This window comes from Prionailurus viverrinus, chromosome B1 (genome assembly GCF_022837055.1).
Source record: "Prionailurus viverrinus isolate Anna chromosome B1, UM_Priviv_1.0, whole genome shotgun sequence".
Taxonomy (NCBI): Eukaryota; Metazoa; Chordata; class Mammalia; order Carnivora; family Felidae; genus Prionailurus; species Prionailurus viverrinus.
Genome location: NC_062564.1, coordinates 194991385 through 195010005, shown reverse-complemented (window position 1 = coordinate 195010005; position 18621 = coordinate 194991385). Strand labels below are relative to the sequence as shown.

At 41.8% G+C, this 18621-nt stretch overlaps 1 protein-coding gene across 10 annotated transcripts in view; it reads left to right on the top strand.

Moving 5' to 3' along the window:
• The window catches only part of CC2D2A (coiled-coil and C2 domain containing 2A), a 176324-nt gene that overhangs the window by 27185 nt on the left and 130518 nt on the right, over positions 1–18621 (top strand). For all 10 annotated transcript variants that reach the window (XR_007151443.1, XR_007151442.1, XR_007151441.1 and 7 more), the window contains 4 exons: positions 3443–3531; positions 3849–3950; positions 11809–11910; positions 12946–13119. Coding sequence is in view for 7 of the 10 variants with exons in the window: in XM_047855028.1 (XP_047710984.1) it covers positions 3443–3531; positions 3849–3950; positions 11809–11910; positions 12946–13119 (467 nt within the window). In the remaining 3 variants the exon portion in view is untranslated. The remainder of the gene's footprint in view (positions 1–3442; positions 3532–3848; positions 3951–11808; positions 11911–12945; positions 13120–18621) is intronic.

The following is an 18621-nucleotide window of genomic DNA, read 5'->3' as shown; positions in this document are numbered from 1 at the left end:
TGAAACAAATCCATAAAAACCATTAGAAGGCATATTCTTTAACTAGCGAGGGAAGTTGGAAGAGGGAGGTCATGAAACAGGCATCATCACCATGCTCACATATTCTACATAATCCATGTGAGTCCAGATAATACCAATTCAAATCCAAACCAAAAACACCCCATTTCTGATTTTATGTCCTCAGAAAGTCCTGGAGTACCCCATGGTAGACAGAGAGTTCAGGTCTCAGCAGTGAGATTCACAGAGCAATGTTTTGCAAGAAGTATGGGACTCTCTCAGCACTAGTAGGGGGAAGTGGAGAAGGAGCTATAGAAACTTCTCCGTAAAGACAAGATCACATCAACCTGGGACAGAAGAGGACAAGGCTAGAACACTACTTCAAAATGAAGTGCTTATCTTCTTACAAAGTAGTTGTTTCCCGAGGGGTCAGGTTTATAGAAGTGGTTAAGAGAAAAGTGGAAAGTGGCCACCATTTCGCAAAGCCTATCCAGAGAGAGAAATGGGTAGAGTGAGTATGGGTGATAGGACAAAGGAGACGGAGCAGAGAAGATCTGGAAGCATTTGCAGCCGGGAAGCTGATGAAGCCTCCAGATGAACAGGTGTCCCAGGAAGCTAGAGCAGCCTTGTGAGGACATCATCCTGCTGCTTCTGCGAGAAATAACACCTTGTTGGCTCAGTTGGTTAAGAGTCCGACTTCGGCTCAGGTCATGATCTCACAGTTCATGAGTTCAAGCCCCGCGTTGGGCTCTGTGCTGACAGCTCAGAGCCTAGAGCCTGCTTTGGATTCTCTGTATCCCTCCCTCTCTGCCCCTCCCCATTTGTGCTCTCTCTCTCTCTCTCTCAAAAATAAACATTAAAAAAAAAGAAAGAAATAGCACCTTATAGAGGAAATCTGTATTTCATACTCATTGACATTATGTATAGAAGTTTAACAGGATGCTTATTCTCATTATTCGTGAGCTGTTGCCTCCAAATCAAGTCTTTAATGACTTTTTAAAACCTATTTTCATCATCCTCTTCTTATTCCATGCCATGGAGACTTTATTTACACCAGGTTTGCTCGGCTGTGTCAAAGAGCCTCTGTACGTACGTGTGAGATCACACCCTTCCTCGGCCTTGGCAAGTCTGTTCTTCTCCCCCGGGCAGGAAAAATAGACACGTGGGACCACACAGCAGATCAGTAATGTAGTGGAGTAACTGACAATAAATTAGAGGGAAAAAAATGTCTTACGAGGGTTATTGCAGTTCTAGTTGCTTAAAGAAACACTGCTTCATTCTACCACGATAAAAATGAAAGCACCAAATCTCTACCAGTTCTTAAGTCAAAGGGGGTGGATGAGTCCACGTGGTTTTCCATGAATATCACATCCTTCGTGCTATCTGGAGAAAATGGTTATCACATCAGGTTTCATCCAAATGAGGATTACGTTCATTTTGTTTGTGTAATCTCCCTCATGCCCCCGTGCTTCCTTTATATGTTTTTCCTCACTGATTTAGTGCTGCACGGTGCGGGTACAAAGGTCCTCAACTCCATCCTTGCCCTCAAGTGGGGCACATTCTAGCTGGGAAAAAGACACCTCCCCAGCTAGTTGTGCAGATCAGACTCGAGAATCTCTATACCCTTGAAATGTCTTTCACTATCGTGAACTCTAAAATATCCAGCAAGAACTGCTTTTTATCATTTTTAAATCTTTCACAGTTTTTAAAAGTATTCCTAGAGGGGTACCTGAGTGGCTCAGTTGGTTAAGCCTCTGGCTCTTGATTTTTGGCTCAGGTCATGATCTAGAGGTTTGTGAGTTTGAGCCGCACATCAGGCTCCACGCTGACAATGGGTGGAATCTGCTTAGGATTCTCTCTCTCTCTCTCAAAATAAAGAAATAAACTTAAAAAAATATTTAAAAAAGGTAATCCTAGAGAAGCCATTTCATTTTTTTTTATTCAGATGAGATAATGTTTAATAAAATATATTGTCTCTCTTTTAAACACTAATTCATAAAATTATTCTAGTGAATTAGGTGGTAGCTATTTTAAGTAAACTTGAAAAACTGGATTCTTTTTAAGGAGGGGAAGTAAATGAATAAGGTGCATTTTCATGTTTTTCTTTAAAATTTTTTAACGTTTATTTTTGACAGAGAGAGAGAGAGAGAGAGAGAGCATGAGCGGGGGAGGGGCAGAGAGAGAGAGACACACACAGAATCTGAAGCAGGCTCCAGGCTCTGAGCTGTCAGCACAGAGCCCGACATGAGGCTCAAACTCACAGACTGCCAGATCATGACCTGAGCCGAAGTCAGACGCTCAACCGACTGAGCCACCCAGGCGCCCCCATTTTTATGTTTAAAAACACTTATTATTGACTATTAAAGGACTTCTCTCTGGAGCAGAAGCAAGGTGGGTGGCCAGGCAGACAACAGGACTGGCAAGAACCAGTCAGGAAGCCCGCCTTTGTCCCATCAGGGAAGCACACACACTCTGTGACACTTGCCATGTGCCTGCCCTGCGTGGCTGGGGACCATGGAACCTGAGGAGGAAATGGGTATTAACCAAATAATCACACAAATGTGTGAGTTCATAGTGTGGCCAATGCCATACAGGAAAAGTCTCGGGACCCTCAGCACATGTAACAGTGCATGTGATCTGCCACGTTTACGTGATCTTCAAAATGGAAAATAGTGGCTTGATGATCTTTTAAGCGAGTGAAAAAAGAACGTCAAGGGCATTTTTTTTATTATTATTATTTTTAAATTTTTATTTATTTTTGAGAGACAGAGAGACAGAGTGAGAGGTGGGGAGGAGCAGAGAGAGAGGGAGACACAGACTCTGAAGCAGGCCCCAGGCTCTGAGCTGTCTGTCAGCACAGAGTCCGACGCGGGGCTTGAACCCAGGAACCGCGAGACCACGACCTGAGCCAAAGTCAGACACTTAACTGACTGAATCACCCAGGTGCCCCTACATATATCTAATAATATGTTTGAAATACATGCTGTGTCCATGATTTAGCCTAGGGCCATGGCTTGGGTCTCTAGTAGGGTTTCTCCGATTGAAGTTATCAGCGCTGTTGGAAAGCTGAACCCTGAACTCATTGGCCATCCATTCACCTGCGAGCCTGTTTCTCATTCAACAGATTGGAAAGGCTCTTCCCAATGGTAACTGAATTGGTGTGCCTGTGCCTGGAATAGTTGAGTGTCATTCCTTTTATTCTTAGTTAAGTCGATGTGGCATTGCTGGCAGGACCGAGGTTTTCCGTCTCAGTCGCAAAGAAGCCAAGACATGTACTTATTACGTCAAATGGACGGCTGTCAGCATTATCTCATCTTTGCTTATGTGAAGTTCTAAATTTGCAAAATAAAATTACGTTCTCCTGTTATTTTTTTAATCTAATCTTCCTGTTGGAAAAAAAAGAGAAAAAAATGTTGTTTAAAGTAATTTTTCTGTATTTTTTTAGGCTTACCTCCAATTCCTTCAGCTTCCAGAACGGGCTTTGCAGAATTTTCCATGAGGGAACGCATGAGGGAGAAATTGCAGGCTGCCAGGGTGAGAAAAACCACATGAATATTTTGTTCCGTGCTGATTGCAGTTCTCCAGGTCTTGTCTAGAATGCTGCGTTTGCTCAAAACTGCGTGCGTTTGAATGCCGTTAAATTTGTTTTTCATGTTTTAAATATTAATGTAGTATTTAACATTGGCACAGGTGGAAAATTATGCTTAAGAAGAATTTAATGTCCTTTTTCTTAACCATTTCATTCGCTCTTATCTCTTAAAGAAGCGCAGCGTGTAGTTTTTAGTGACTGTCTGCCATCGAGATGGCGTCGGTGACACTACGCAGCAGTAATTTTCTGTCTGCCTTTTTAGTCCAAAGCAGAAAGCACGCTGCTGCAGGAAATCCCCACCCCTCGGCCCAGGCGCTTACAGAGTCCCGGTGAGAAAGAACTGGAGACCGAATTTGGCACGGAGGTGAGAAACGGGACTTCTCTACTTTGTGATCAGACAGTGAGGCGGAGGATGACATTGCCAGCAAAAGTTTCTAGAACAGAGCTATGCACAGAGGAGGTAATCGGTGCTAATTAGTAGTCATCGTAGCTACTGTTTGTAAAGTCCTACTCAATGCCAAGTGTTTTGCCAGGTCTTTTTCTCATGTTGCCATGTCATGATCCCAGCTCCCCTAGGGGAGTGGGTTCTGTTCTCTTCATTCACATGTGACCGATGAGCACACTGAAGTTCGAAGCACCTGCCATCCCCAGGTAACAGGGCAGACGTGTGGAGGAGTCGGGATCGGATTCCGGTTCTTTCTCATTCCCAGGCTGCCTCGTGGGTCAGCATTGCTGGATCCGGGGATTTTCTGGGAAGCAGAGAGAGATAGGTGTGCAGGAGGAAAGTAGGGTGGATTGGTGGCGGCCTTGAATGCCACACTGAAGAGCTTCGATCGTTTTCTACAAGCCATGGTAAGCAGTCGGCCATAGGATGGGGAGGTGGTTTGAATGCACAGGAGTGATTTTTGTTTGAATCTGAGGGGCTGAGGGGCATCTCCATGTGTGCTCCTCTGTCTAGAGATACATACAGAGGAAAGGACCGGGCCTGGAGAAACAGGTTTAGGACACATTTCTACTGCAGTGAGTTTTGAAGTTTGGAGAGGCCTTTGTTTCCTGACAGAAGACTGAATGAGGAGGGTTTTGACCTTCGGCCCATGAGGAAGACAGAAAGCAGTACAAGATAGAAAGTCTTGTCAGAAGGAGATAAAGGATTGGGGCGCCTGTGTGGCTCAGTCGGTTGGGCCTCTGACTTCAGCTCAGGCCATGATCTTGTAGTTCGTGGGTTCGAGCCTCGTGTCGGGCTCTGTGCTGACAGCTCAGAGCCTGGAGCCTGCTTCGGAGTCTTCTTTTGTCTCTGCCCTCCCCTGCTTGCATTCTGTCTGTCTCTCTCTCTCTCAAAAATAAATAAACATAAAAAAATAAAAGAAATAGATGAAAGACAAGCCTGTAAGAGGGTGGAAGAAGGAAGGAAAGAGCAGAGCCAATGGCTCAGTGAAGCGTTTGCAGATCTAGTCCAACTGTTTGTTGTTGATGATGACAATTTGGGTTGTTTTTCTCTATTGAGACAGCACAGGCATGAAGGAATCTGTGGGAAAGATCACTGATTGCTTAGAGGATGGCTTCTCTTTTTCTGTAATGAGATGTAATAAAATTTTGTCACATTCATCCCAAACAAGCCAAAGATCGCATGACTACAAGGAGAGTTACAGCTGTGCACATGTGACGTGGCCCATGGTTCCTCAGTGGGAATACTCTGTGGGTCTGATGAAATGGCTTTATGATAGTTTATTACTCCACTCTGCTGAGAAGGCATTTATTTTTCTTTGATTCCAATTATTTTCTTCATTGTAAGAGCCATAATTCTGAAATATTGGAAAATAAAGAAAAACTACCTAAAATCCCATCAGCTTGACACAAGCACTTTAGTTATGTGGGTAGGTGTGTGAATCCCAGCGTCTGGTCAGATGGGCTACATGATAGCAGGGTCTGGTCTCTTATATCTGAGCTTACCTACACTTCCTGATTGATAGTCATTTCACAAATTCATGGCAGTTCTCACTTGTGCATGGGCCATGAATATGATATCCCAAATAAAGCTTCAAGTTGTAGAAGTAAAAATATACTCCCTTGGCTTATAGAGTATTTATTGCTTTTTGTGAGCAGGACCTTGACTTATATCCATTATATTCTATATCCCCTAAGAGCCACTGTATGAATTTGAGGTGTTGGAAGAGGTCATCAAAAAGACGTGACCGCTGGTTGACCCGCGAGCTGGACCCAGGCAATTGGAGGCTTCTCACTCCCTCCCCAGTCGTGGAAATGTGTGTTCCACCTGCATTCCCCACTCCCAGAAGCTGTCCCCAGGGTACAGCCTTGAGACAGAAATGTGGTGTTGGCCATCTGTCTGGTATACTTGACTGAATCCAGTTAGGACCTCTGTACAGACTTCTAAGATTTGGCAGGCAGGCGTGGGGGTCTCCTTCTCTTGCAGGCATGCCTCATAATTTCCCTTGCTGATTAAAACTGCCACCTACCAATCTAGAATGGTTTGCTTCTGTCTTTAGTCTCTCCTTCTACCCACGTGGCCAATTTGCAAAGCAACATACAAGGCAAATATCAACTGCCTTCTCTTTTAATTTTTTTTTCAGAAAAGTCATCTTTTTAAAACATTTTAAGAAATAAATATTTCTGAAATGGAAATGATAGGCAAGGAAAGGAGAAATTGAGCAGGAAAGAGAAGAGATAAGATGTTGTAACTTCAGAGGCGCCTGGGAGGCTCAGTCGGTTGGGCATCCGACTTCGGCTCAGGTCATGATCTCATGGTCTGTGGGTTTGAGCCCCGTGTCGGGCTCTGTGCTGACAGCTCAGAGCCTGGAGCCTGCTTCGGATTCTGTGTCTCCCTCTCTCTCTGCCCCTCCCCTGCTCACGCTCTGTCTCTGTCTCTCTCAAAAATAAATAAACATAAAAAAAAAAAAAAGATGTTGTAACTTCTGACACAACGTGGCCTTGAGGGCCTAGAGGTCACTTCCAAGAGCGGGACAGGGTTAACCCTCTTAGTCTTCACTTAGCTGATCCAGGGGCTCCCAGATCTTGGCTGTAACTCATCTTCCAGTCCATTAGCTTTAAAAAAAAAAAAAAAAAAAAAACCTCCCTTTGTTTTTTCCTCCTTGATGATCCCGAGTTGTCAAAGTGAATTTGGGTGAATGAGGTGGAAATGGCATGTAAAATTGCTTTTAGCACAGCCCTGGAACCATAACAATACTGGATGGTTTTAGGGCTCCACAAAAAAAAAAAAAAAAAAAAAAAAAAAAGTCTTGGTAAAGAAAAATCAGTTCTCAGGCACATTGAATGAGATAAACACGCATGTTTACCTTAGCCAATTACAAAGAAGAAGGAAAGGCATCAGGCTTGTAAATTTTGGCCTAGAAAATGAAATCGCTTCAATATTCAGTTTCATTTTTACATTTCTTTAGATTCAGGTTACTCACGATGGTGCCTTTTGAAAGTCTGATTCGGCCAGCAGAGACTGTATAACTTTCCAAAGAGAAAAGTAAGCCTAGGTGGGCAGTAACGGGGGGGTGGGGGGGGTGGGGGGGTGGGGTACAGACTTCAGCTCATAGCTCAGAGACCTCCACACATGGCAGCTCTCCCTGACGGGACCGGCTGACCTGGCAGGAATGAGTAACTCCTTTTCCTGTGAAATTGCGACACACAGGCCGGACTCCACAGTTTTTTGTTTTGTTTTGTTTTGTTTCTGACTCTTCCAATGTTGGGTTTCAATACCATGGATGAGGGTTCGAAACAGCCAAGTTACATTAACAGTTGATTCAGCAGCCTTTTTTTCAGACCTGATCTCAGGTTTTTAACAGAACATCTCTCAGGTATATTTCTTGATGTGTATGTACCTCAACCCAGAAGGAATATCCAAAAATGGTCCATTTATATCCTATTGAGCAAAGGAGAGAGCCCAGATGCTGGACCTTAGCTGCCCAGCGTTAAAATGTTGGCAACCTCACTCACCAGCTGTGTGACCTTGGACATGCAATTTACCTACCCTCTGGACCCCACTTCCCACCTCTGTAAAAGGTGATACTACTAGAACCTAATTCTTGGTATTGTTTTGAGGATTCAATGGACTCAGACATGTAAACGCTGTTTTCAACACTGTCTGGCACATGGGGAGCCCTTTCTATGTAAGAGTTAGCTATCGTTAGAGACTGTAGAGTAAGACGGAAAAGGAGAAAACGGTTGGGAATACTTTGGTCGGTAATCTGAATTCACCAACACCAACCTCTGTTTATTCTCTTTAGCGTTTCTTTTTATTTTGTATGAGAACAAAGCAAAACACAAATGTCTAAAAACACGTGAATACTAAAGTGAAAATAGCAGAACATTTGAATATTTGGCCTCTGCTAGAGATGACCAGAATTATTCCTTCATTTGTGGGCCTGGTTCACTGTCCCAAGACCTGATTCTTTGATGTAGTCTATGTGTTGCCCAGCCAGCATCTACAACAGACGCCTTCCTGGCCGGTGTTCAATTGGCCCTGACAACACAACGTTACCATGGATGGCAATAGCCCAACCTAGAAGAGCCCAGTGGGGATCACAGACATTAACAGACAATGTGGAGACAAGGTGGTTAAATTCCGTGCTGGAAAACATTTGGAGCCCACAGAAAGGACACTTTACTCCAGCCATGAGGTTAGGTTATATCAAATTTGAGTTATCTCAATTTAAGCAGTGGTTTCTTACCCATGACTCCAAAAGCACCTGCAGCAAAAGAATAAATAGACACACTGGGCTTCACCAAAATTAAAAACGTTTGTGCTTCAAAGGGCATCATCAAGAAAGAGAAAAGACAACACAGAGTGGGAGAAATTATTTGCAAATCAGGTATCGCGTTTAGTATCTTAACTAATATGAAGCATATACAAAAATTTCAGGTGTCTACAAGACAATCCAGATTAGGATGTCTTTTAGGGAATCAAAAATGTTGAATGGTAGTTTAGAAGAGAAGATTAGGGCTTGAACTACTATATTTTGTATTTGTGCTATGGTAAAAGTAATGGGACTTAAGATTGTCTTGTTCAAATTACAAGAGGCCTATAGAGCCTTCGTAGAGGACACAATAAATCCAAAGGTGACAAAAAATGCCAGCTGGATGCATGGACTATGTGGTGATCGGCACTCAGTATTTGCTGCCTTGAAGTTGAATGTACTTTATTACTTTAAGATTATACAAATGTGTTATAGGTAACAGTTCTTTAAAACTTAATTCCACCCACTCAGTCATTTTAAGACATTTAATGACCTTAAATGTACTAATATAATTTTTTATTTTTTACTGTACCAATATAAATATCATTTTAGATTTGATAAAAGTTACATAACAGACTTTTATATCAAGTGTATATACACTGTGATAAAACCACCACTCTGGCAAATGAAGCACGCCAATGAAATTATATTGTGTGACTGTGATATCCTCTGAGCCAGGAAAGTACAGGAAGAGATGGGAAGGAACAAAACGCATAACACACTAAACTGTCGGTATGCACATATTGGGCTACCTGGAATTTAACCTACTGATTTTATTTTCTAAACTACCAGTGTTAGACTTTCTGTCGGGTCTCATGTTTTATTCACACCATTTCTCACAGATCTCTGAAAGCTAAGGCTTGCCTGTTCAGAACCAATCTGCCCCCTCTCCCAGCGGTTGACCTCTTGGCTTATTTTCCATGTTTTCAAACCCAGCAGTCTGTCCCATGAGCTGTAGAAGGTGGCAGATTCTGAGGCAGACAGGGACAGAAAGGCATCTTCAACAGCACATGAGAAAGGCTTAGCCCCATTTCGGGAGAGGATCAGACTTGACAGAGCTTTGGAAATCCCCCCTGACCAAGCCCTGGAATCAGCTCTTTATTCTACCCTAATATTTTAAAATCATTTGTCCTTACACTGAATAACATTCATCTGCTTCTTTCCTCATCAAAACAACATTTCAAATTCTGGAATTTACCAAGACCAACAACTCCATACTTTGCATTGCACCGTGGGATTTACTCTCCAGTGCAGCTTCAACTTTTATATGGTTGAGTTGGTACATAACTATTGAATCTAACTTAATACTGCGAAATGAGAAAACAAAGGAAAAACGTAGAATTTTACACAAATGGGAATGGCATATATTCTCTTGATACTATGGTAAATTATACCCAACTGATATCTCGTTGTTTTTTTTAATTTTATTATTTTATTTATTTATTTATTTTATTTTTATTTTTTTATTTTATTTTTTTAATTATTATTTTTTTAATTTTTTTTAACGTTTATTTATTTTTGAGACAGAGAGAGACACAGCATGAACGGGGGAGGGTCAGAGAGAGGGAGACACAGAATCTGAAACAGGCTCCAGGCTCTGTGCTGACAGCTCAGGGCTCGAACTCACGGACCGTGAGATCATGACCTGAGCCGAAGCCGGACACTTAACCGACCAAGCCACCCAGGCGCCCCTTTTTAATTATTTTTTTTAATGTTTATTTTGGGGAGAGGCAGAGACAGAAGGAGACACAGAATCACAAGCAGGCTCCAGGCTCTGCGCTGTCAGCACAGAGGCCAACACGGGGCTCGAACCCACGAACAGTGAGATCATGGCCTGAGCCAAAGTCAGACCCTCAACCAACTGAGCCACCCAGGTGCCCCGACCGACACCTCGTTTTTATTCTGGTCATGCTGGACATCTAGCTGTACCTGGGTGAAATTTCATAGCACCCTGTTTTATTGCACTCAAGGATCTGAAGCTCTCGTCACCGGCCTGTGGAGACCCGCCCAGCCATTCTGAGACTTTCACAAAACTGGAAGGGCCAGGAGCCTGGGGCAACTCTTGCACACTGGGAACAGAAGCCATGAGACAAGGATCCACTCTTCCATGTCCTAGGCAGGCAATTCTGAGAAGCACTGTCCTCAGCGGGGCTCCAGTGGGATAGAGCCCTGGTCACCACCGCATTAGCCAGCTCAGTAACATTCGTCAGAATTGGCTTTTCCTCCTGTTTCATTCTCCCCAGTTCCCAATTCCTGTTCTTTGGTACCACTTTTCAAACTAAGCCACAAAAATCAGGCACAAAAGACCCTTGCATCAGGCTCTAATTTCTGGCAGACTAAAATAAAACTTTTATAGCCACACAATGTACATACAAGCTAGGAAGATAAAAGACACGTAAGAAGAAAATTAAGAATGTGACACTAAGACCCACCGTTATTGAGCCGTAACTAGGGGCATATTTTAGGTGCATGGCCTTATTTGATGCTCAAAGCAGGTGGCCTAACCTGTTAAGTGATGGAGTTGGGATTCAGGGCTAGGCAGTCAGACTCCAGAGTCCATGGTTTGATTACTAAGCTATACAAAGCAGCACCTGATGTGCCTCAGACAATAAGATTCTAGAAAAGAGTAGTCTGAGAAAGGAAGTAGCTTTTCATGGTCTGGAAAAACAGGCAGGACTTGAGAAGCATAGGTGGAGGGGCCCCAGTGTGGGTGTACTATATTCCACTCACCCTAACTAAAGTCATTCCATGCTGTGACACAAGTCTCAGCACAGATAATAATCTGCAGGTAGAATAAGTGTGTCCCTTCTTACTATGAATATCTAGATATGCTACTAGAATGGCTTAGAGTCACTCCAAAGGAAGGGTTGGCATTTGGATTGTGCTGGGTGGGAAAGAAGGAATGCTCAGGTTCTAGGAGGAGTGGATTAGAAGCAGAAATGAGGACAAAGTGAGGACAGCCCCTGGTGGATTGGCCTGATCAGAGGACAAAGGGAGCCCCCATAATGAGAATTAACACATTGAGCTATCAGAGGCAGAACTCGTTTCCAGTGGGAAGGACCCCTCCAGGGGTTTGCAAGGACAGGCCTCGTGTCCTGGAGGCTGTTGGTCAGATACAGTCACTTTCAGACATTATTGATGCTTTCCTTCATAGACTGTTTGGAAATGGTCCTCTATGAACTATGTTATCTATTGATCTGCAGAAGAAATAGCATTTATCATGTTAGGGCCTAGTGAGTATAAAACTCTATCTTTGTTGAGTCTTGAGAGAGACAGAAGTAAGAAAATATTCAGCAACCTTAACCTTCAAATATATTTGACATTTGTAAGCATTTCATACCTTGGGAATGGTGGTCTACACCAATCGTCTGAGGTTTCCCCTTTGAGAGTTCATGTTTATTTTAGAACATGTTTAGTTTCTTGATTTAAGTGTTCTGTCTATCCTATTTTCCACTCCTATAGCCAGGGGAGGAGGCACAAAAGACTCAACAAGAAGATGATTCCCAAAGTCACTCGAGAGTAAAGTTCCGTGATTCTGTACGAAAAATCAAGACTAAACCCCCGGTGAGAAAGCCTGTCTTTTTAAATCATGCCTGCTTTAAATCATGTGTTTTGTTGGTCTGTTTGTATTTTTCAAATACATCCAATGAGAGATGCCCATATATATAGCCCGACTCTTATTGCCGTGGAGTATGCAAGAGAAAAGCATGAGAACTGATTCTTGCTTTTAAAATGCTTAAATCTAGGGGCGCTTGGGGGGCTCAGTCAGTGAAGCATCTGACTCCTGATCTTGGCTCAGGCCATGATCTCACAGTTCGTGAGTTCAAGCCCCAAATCGGGCTCTGTGCTGACACCGCAGAGCCGGCTTGGGATTTCTCTCTCTCTCTTTCCCCCTCTCTCTGCCCCTCCCCTGCTCACATGCATTCTCCCTCTCTCTCTCTCAAAAACAAATAAACTGTAAAAAGTAATAAATAAAAAAGTAAGTAAATAAGTAAGTAAATAAATAAATAAATAAATGCTTGAATCTAGCAGGAGAGATTAGAATACTGCCTCACTGGATGAAGAGGAGTACAGGGCAGGGCAGGAAATGTTAGCAGGAAGATTATTTGTTCAGCTCTGCAGTTGTACCAGCTTTCATTATGGGGAAAAAAGGGGGTAGGAACTCAGGAGGAATCAAAACCGAAAAAGCACATTAAAAAAAAAAAGTTAACAAACCCCTGAATTGCTCCTAATTAAACAAAACTATCTCAGCAGTGGCCTATAAAATAATGAATCTACTTTTTTCTTTTTTTTTTTTTTTGGCATCTTAATCATCTTTTCAAAAGCTTTTACTGCTGTAAATAAGATATTGATATGCTTATTAGAATGTTCGCTAGTTTATTAAAGAAAAGTAACTCGTGAAAGTATTAGAGGAAGCCACCAACTGCCTGCTGCACTTGTTAAAGTTTGTGATGGGTCATCTCGGACCTTCGACAAAGGTAACACGTTTGGGATGCCTCCAATGTGCCCGGTACCATTAGCATCAAGCCGCGGTGAACCGTCCGGCACTCACCTCGGCTTACGCAATCTGAAGTTCTATTACTCGCTGTTTCTCCGTAGGTCCCACCTGGCTTCCCTTCTGCCGAAGAAGCCTATAACTTCTTCACTTTCAACTTTGATCCTGAACCGGAGGAATCAGAGGAAAAACCAAAAGCAAAAAATAGAGATGGAACTACCCAAGAGGAGGAGGAAGGAGAGGAAGAAGAGCCACCTGTGCAGGGAATCCACAAAACGGTATTTAATATTACGACGGTTATGAGGAGAGGGATGACGATGATGTTACTGACTACAATGGTGACACTGGTGACGGTGATGACATCTTCGCCAGGGAGTGGCTGAGGACAGACTTGTCACCACCACGCAGCTCATCCATGTCTTCATTGAAAGCAATGGGGATACGACATTGCCGTTACTTTCTGTAGCCGCTGATTTTACCCCACAGTTTGGGTAATAAGGACCTTGATTAAATCTGTCCATTTCTCTCTGGTGGAAAAAGAGAAAAACCCAACCATGGGGCTTGCAGGTTCTTGTTGCTAGATCCACACGGCGTTAGTATTCATTTCATATGCAAATTGTTCACCTCTCCAAGGCACATGACACCTGCTCTCTCTTCCCACAACCTTACAGGTGATCAGTTTTTTATGCCCCGTTCCACACCCGAGCTACAACTCAGATTCTATCATTGTGGGAGGTATATGTGAGGCGAAAGAAAACACACCATTAAAAACAAAAATGAACAAAGGACTTGAATAGACATCTCTCCAAAGAAGATCTACAGATGGGCAATAAGTACATGAAAATATGTTTAACGTCACTAATCATTAGGGAACTGCAAATCGAAACCACAACGAGATACCATTTTACACAAATTAGAATGGCTATTATTTTTAAAAAATGAAAAGAACAAGTGTGGACAAGGATGTTAAGAAACTAGGCCCTTGTGCATTGCTGATGGTGACGTGAAATGGAGCAGCTGCTGTGAAAACAGCCTGGTTATTCCTCAAAAATTTAAACATGGAATTATTATGGTCCCACAGTTCCACTTCTGGGTTTAGACCCAAAAGAATAGGAAGCAGGCACTCAAACAGATACTTGGACACTTATGCTGATAGAAGCATTGTTCACAATAGCCAAAAGGTGAAGGCAACCCAAGTGTCCATCAACAGATGAATGGATGAACAAACTGGTGTAGACATACGATGGAAAAGTCTTCAGCATTAAAAGGGAAAGAAATTCAGGGTACCTGGTTGGCTCAGTCAGTAGAATGTGTGACTCTTGATCTCACAGTCGTGAGTTTGAGCATGATGTTGGACATAAGGAAGGAAGGAAGGAAGGAAGGAAGGAAGGAAGGAAGGAAAGAAAGAAAGAAGAAAGAAAGAAAGAAAGAAAGAAAGAAAGAAAGAAAGAAAAGGGAGGGAGGGAAGAAGGAAGGAAGGAAGCAGGGAAGGAAGGAAGAAAGGAAGGAAGGGACAAAAGAAAGAAGAAAGAAAGAAAGAAAGAAAGAACAAAAGAAAGAAAGAAAGAAAGAAAGAAAGAAAGAACAAAAGAAAGAAAGAAAGAAAGAAAGAAAGAAAGAAAGAACAAAAGAAAGAAAGAAAGAAAGAAAGAAAGAAAGAAAGAAAGAAAGAAAAAGAAAAAGGAAGGAAGGAAGGAAGGAAGGAAGGAAAGAAGGAAGGAAGGAAGGAAGGAAGGAAGGAAGGAAGGAAGGAAAGAAAGAAAAGATTTGGAGGCACCTGGGTGGCTTAGTGATTTAAGTGTTTGACTTCAGCCCAGGTCATGATCTCACAGTTCATGAGTTCGAACCCCGTGTTGGGCTCTGTGCTAACAAAGCAGAGTCTGCTTCAGATCCTCTGTCTCCCTCTCTCTCTGCTCCTCCCTGCACCCTCTCATAAATAAACAAACATTCAAAAAAAAGATTTAGTTTTTTAACAAAAAGATTTGGATATGCCAATTATATCTCAACAAAACTAAAAAAAATTTTTTAATATGAAATATATTGCTAAATTGGTTTCCATACAACACCCAGTGCTAATCCCAACAAGTGCCCTCCTCAATACCCCTCACCACCCTCCCGTCCCTCCCATCCCCCATCAACCCTCAGTTTGTTCTCAGTTTTTAAGAGTCTCTTATTGTTTGGCTCACCCCCTCTCTAACCTCTTTTTTTCTTTTCCTTCCCCTCCCTCATGGTCTTCTGTTAAGTTTCTCAGGATCCACATAAGATAGAAAATGTATCTGTCTTTCTCTGTATGACTTATTTCACTAAGCATAACACTCTCCAGTTTCATCCACATTGCTACAAAGGGCCATATTTCATTCTTTTTCATTGCCACGTAGTATTCCATTGTGTATGTAAACCACAATTTCTTTATCCATTCATCAGCTGATGGACATTTAGGCTCTTTCCATAATTTGGCTATTGTTGAAAGTGCTGCTATAAACATTGGAGTATAAGTGCCCCTATGCATCAGCACTCCTGTATTCCTTGGGTAAATTCCTAGCAGTGCTATTGCTGGGTCATAGGGTAGGTCTATTTTTAATTTTTTGAGGCACCTCCACACTGTTTTCCAGAGTGGCTGCACCAGTTTGCATTCCCACCAACAGTGCAAGAGGGTTCCTGTTTCTCCACATCCTCGCCAGCATCTATAGTCTCCTGATTTGTTCATTTTGGCCACTCTGACTGGCGTGAGGTGATATCTCACTGTGGTTTTGATTTGTATTTTCCTGATGAGGAGCGACGTTGAGCATCTTTTCACGTGCCTGTTGGCCATCTGGATGTCTTCTTTAGAGAAGTGTCTATTCATGTTTTCTGCCCATTTCTTCACGGGTTATTTGTTTTTCGGGTGTGGAGTTTGGTGAGCTCTTTATAGATTTTGGATACTAGCCCTTTGTCTGATATGTCATTTGCAAATATCTTTTCCCATTCCATTGGTTTCCTTTTAGTTTTGTTGGTTGTTTCCTTTGCTGTGCAGAAGCTTTTTATCTTCATAAGGTCCCAGTAGTTCATTTTTGCTTTTAATTCCCTTGCCTTTGGGGATGTGTCAAGTAAGAAATTGCTACGGCTGAGGTCAGAGAAGTCTTTTCCTGCTTTCTCCTCTAGGGTTTTGATGGTTTCCTGTCTCACATTCAGGTCCTTTATCCATTTTGAGTTTATTTTTGTGAATGGTGTGAGAAAGTGGTCTAGTTTCAATCTTCTGCATGTTGCTGTCCAGTTCTCCCAGCACCCTTTGTTGAAGAGACTGTCTTTTTTCCATTGGATAGTCTTTCCTTCTTTGTCAAAGATTAGTTGGCCATACGTTTGTGGGTCTAGTTCTGGGGTTTCTATTCTATTCCATTGGTCTATGTGTCTGTTTTTGTGCCAATACCATGCTGTCTTGATGATGACAGCTTTGTAGTAGAGGCTAAAGTCTGGGATTGTGATGCCTCCTGCTTTGGTCTTCTTCTTCAAAATTCCTTTGGCTATTCGGGGCCTTTTGTGGTTCCATATGAATTTTAGGACTGCTTGTTCTAGTTTTGAAAAGAATGCTTGTGCAATTTTGATTGGGATTGCATTGAATGTGTAGATAGCTTTGGGTAGTATTGACATTTTGACAATATTTATTCTTCCAATCCATGAGCACGAATGTTTTTCCATTTCTTTATGTCGTCTTCAATTTCCTTCATAAACTTTCTATAGTTTTCAGCATACAGATCTTGTACATCTTTGGTTAGATTTATTCCTAGGTATTTTATGCTTCTTGGTGCAATTGTGATGGCATCAGTTTCTTTATTTGTATTTCTGTTGCTTCATTATTATTGTATAAGAATGCAACTGATTTCTGTACATTGATTTTGTATCCTGCAACTTTGCTAAATTCATGTATCAGTCCTAGCAGACTTCTGGTGGAGTCTATCAGATTTTCCATGTGTAATATTATGTCATCTGCAAAAAGTGAAAGCTTGACTTCATCTTTGCCGATTTTGATGCCTTTGATTTCCTTTTGTTGTCTGATTGCTGATGCTAGAACTTCCAACACTATGTTAAACAACAGCAGTGAGAGTGGACATCCCTGTCGTGTGTCTGATCTCAGGGAAATAGCTCTCAGTTTTTCCCCATTGAGGATGATGTTAGCTGTGTGCTTTTCATAAATGGCTTTTATGATCTTTAAGTATGTTCCTTCTATCCCAACTTTCTCGAGGGTTTTTATTAAGAAAGGGTGCTGAATTTTGTCAAAGGCCTTTTCTGCATCGATTGACAGGATCATATGGTTCTTATCTTTTCTTTTATTAATGTGATGTATCACATTGATTGATTTGCGAATGTTGAACCAGCCCTGCATCCCAGGAGTGAATCCCACTTGATCATGGTGAATAATTCTTTTTATATGCTGTTGAATTCGATTTGCTAGTATCTTATTGAGAATTTTTGCATCCATATTCATCAGGGATATTGGCCTGTAGTTCTCTTTTTTTACTGGGTCTCTGTCTGGTTTAGGAATCAAAGTAACACTGGCTTCAAAGAATTAGTCTGGAAGTTTTCCTTCCCTTTCTATTTTTTTGGAATAGCTTGAGAAGGATAGGTATTATCTCTGCTTTAAACGTCTGGTAGAACTCCCCTGGGAAGTCATCTGGTCCTGGACTCTTATTTGTTGGGAGATTTTTTGATGACTGATTCAATTTCTTCGCTGGTTATGGGGTCTGTTCAAGCTTTCTATTTCCTCCTGATTGAGTTTTGGAAGCGTGTGGGTGTTTAGGAATTTGCCCATTTCTTCCAGGTTGTCCAGTTTGTTGGCATATAATTTTTCATAGTATTCCCTGATAATTGCTTGTATCTCTGAGGGATTGGTTGTAATAATTCCATCTTCATTCATGATTTTATCTATTTGGGTCATCTCCCTTTTCTTTTTGAGAAGCCTGGCTAGAGGTTTATCAATTTTGTTTATTTTTTCAAAAAACCAACTCTTGGTTTCGTTGATCTGCTCTACAGTTTTTTTTAGATTCTATATTGTTTATTTCTGCTCTGATCTTTATTATTTCTCTTCTTCTGCTGGGCTTAGGCTGCCTTTGCTGTTCTGCTTCTATTTCCTTTAGGTGTGCTGTTAGATTTTGTATTTGGGATTTTTCTTGTTTCTTGAGATAGGCCTGGGTTGCAATGTATTTTCCTCTCAGGACTGCCTTCGCTGCATCCCAAAGCGTTTGGATTGTTGTATTTTCATTTTCATTTGTTTCCATATATTTTTTAATTTCTTCTCTAATTGCCTGGTTGACCCATTCATTCTTTAGTAGGGTGTTCTTTAACCTCCATGCTTTTGGAGGTTTTCCAGACTTTTTCCTGTGGTTGATTTCAAGCTTCATAGCATTGTGGTCTGAAAGTATGCATGGTATAATCTCAATTCTTGTATACTTATTAAGGGCTGTTTTGTGACCCAGTATATGATCTATCTTGGAGAATGTTCCATGTGCACTCGAGAAGAAAGTATATTCTGTTGCAGAGTTCTAAATATATCTGTCAAGTCCATCTGATCCAATGTATCATTCAGGGCCCTTGTTTCTTTATTGACCATGTGTCTAGATGATCTATCCATTTCTGTAAGTGGAGTGTTAAAGTCCCCTGCAAGTACCACATTCTTATCAATAAGGTTGCTTGTGTTTGTGAGTAATTGTTTTATATATTTGGGGGCTCCTGTATTTGGTGCATAGACATTTATAATTGTTAGCTCTTCCTGATTGATAGACCCTGTGATTATTATATAATGCCCT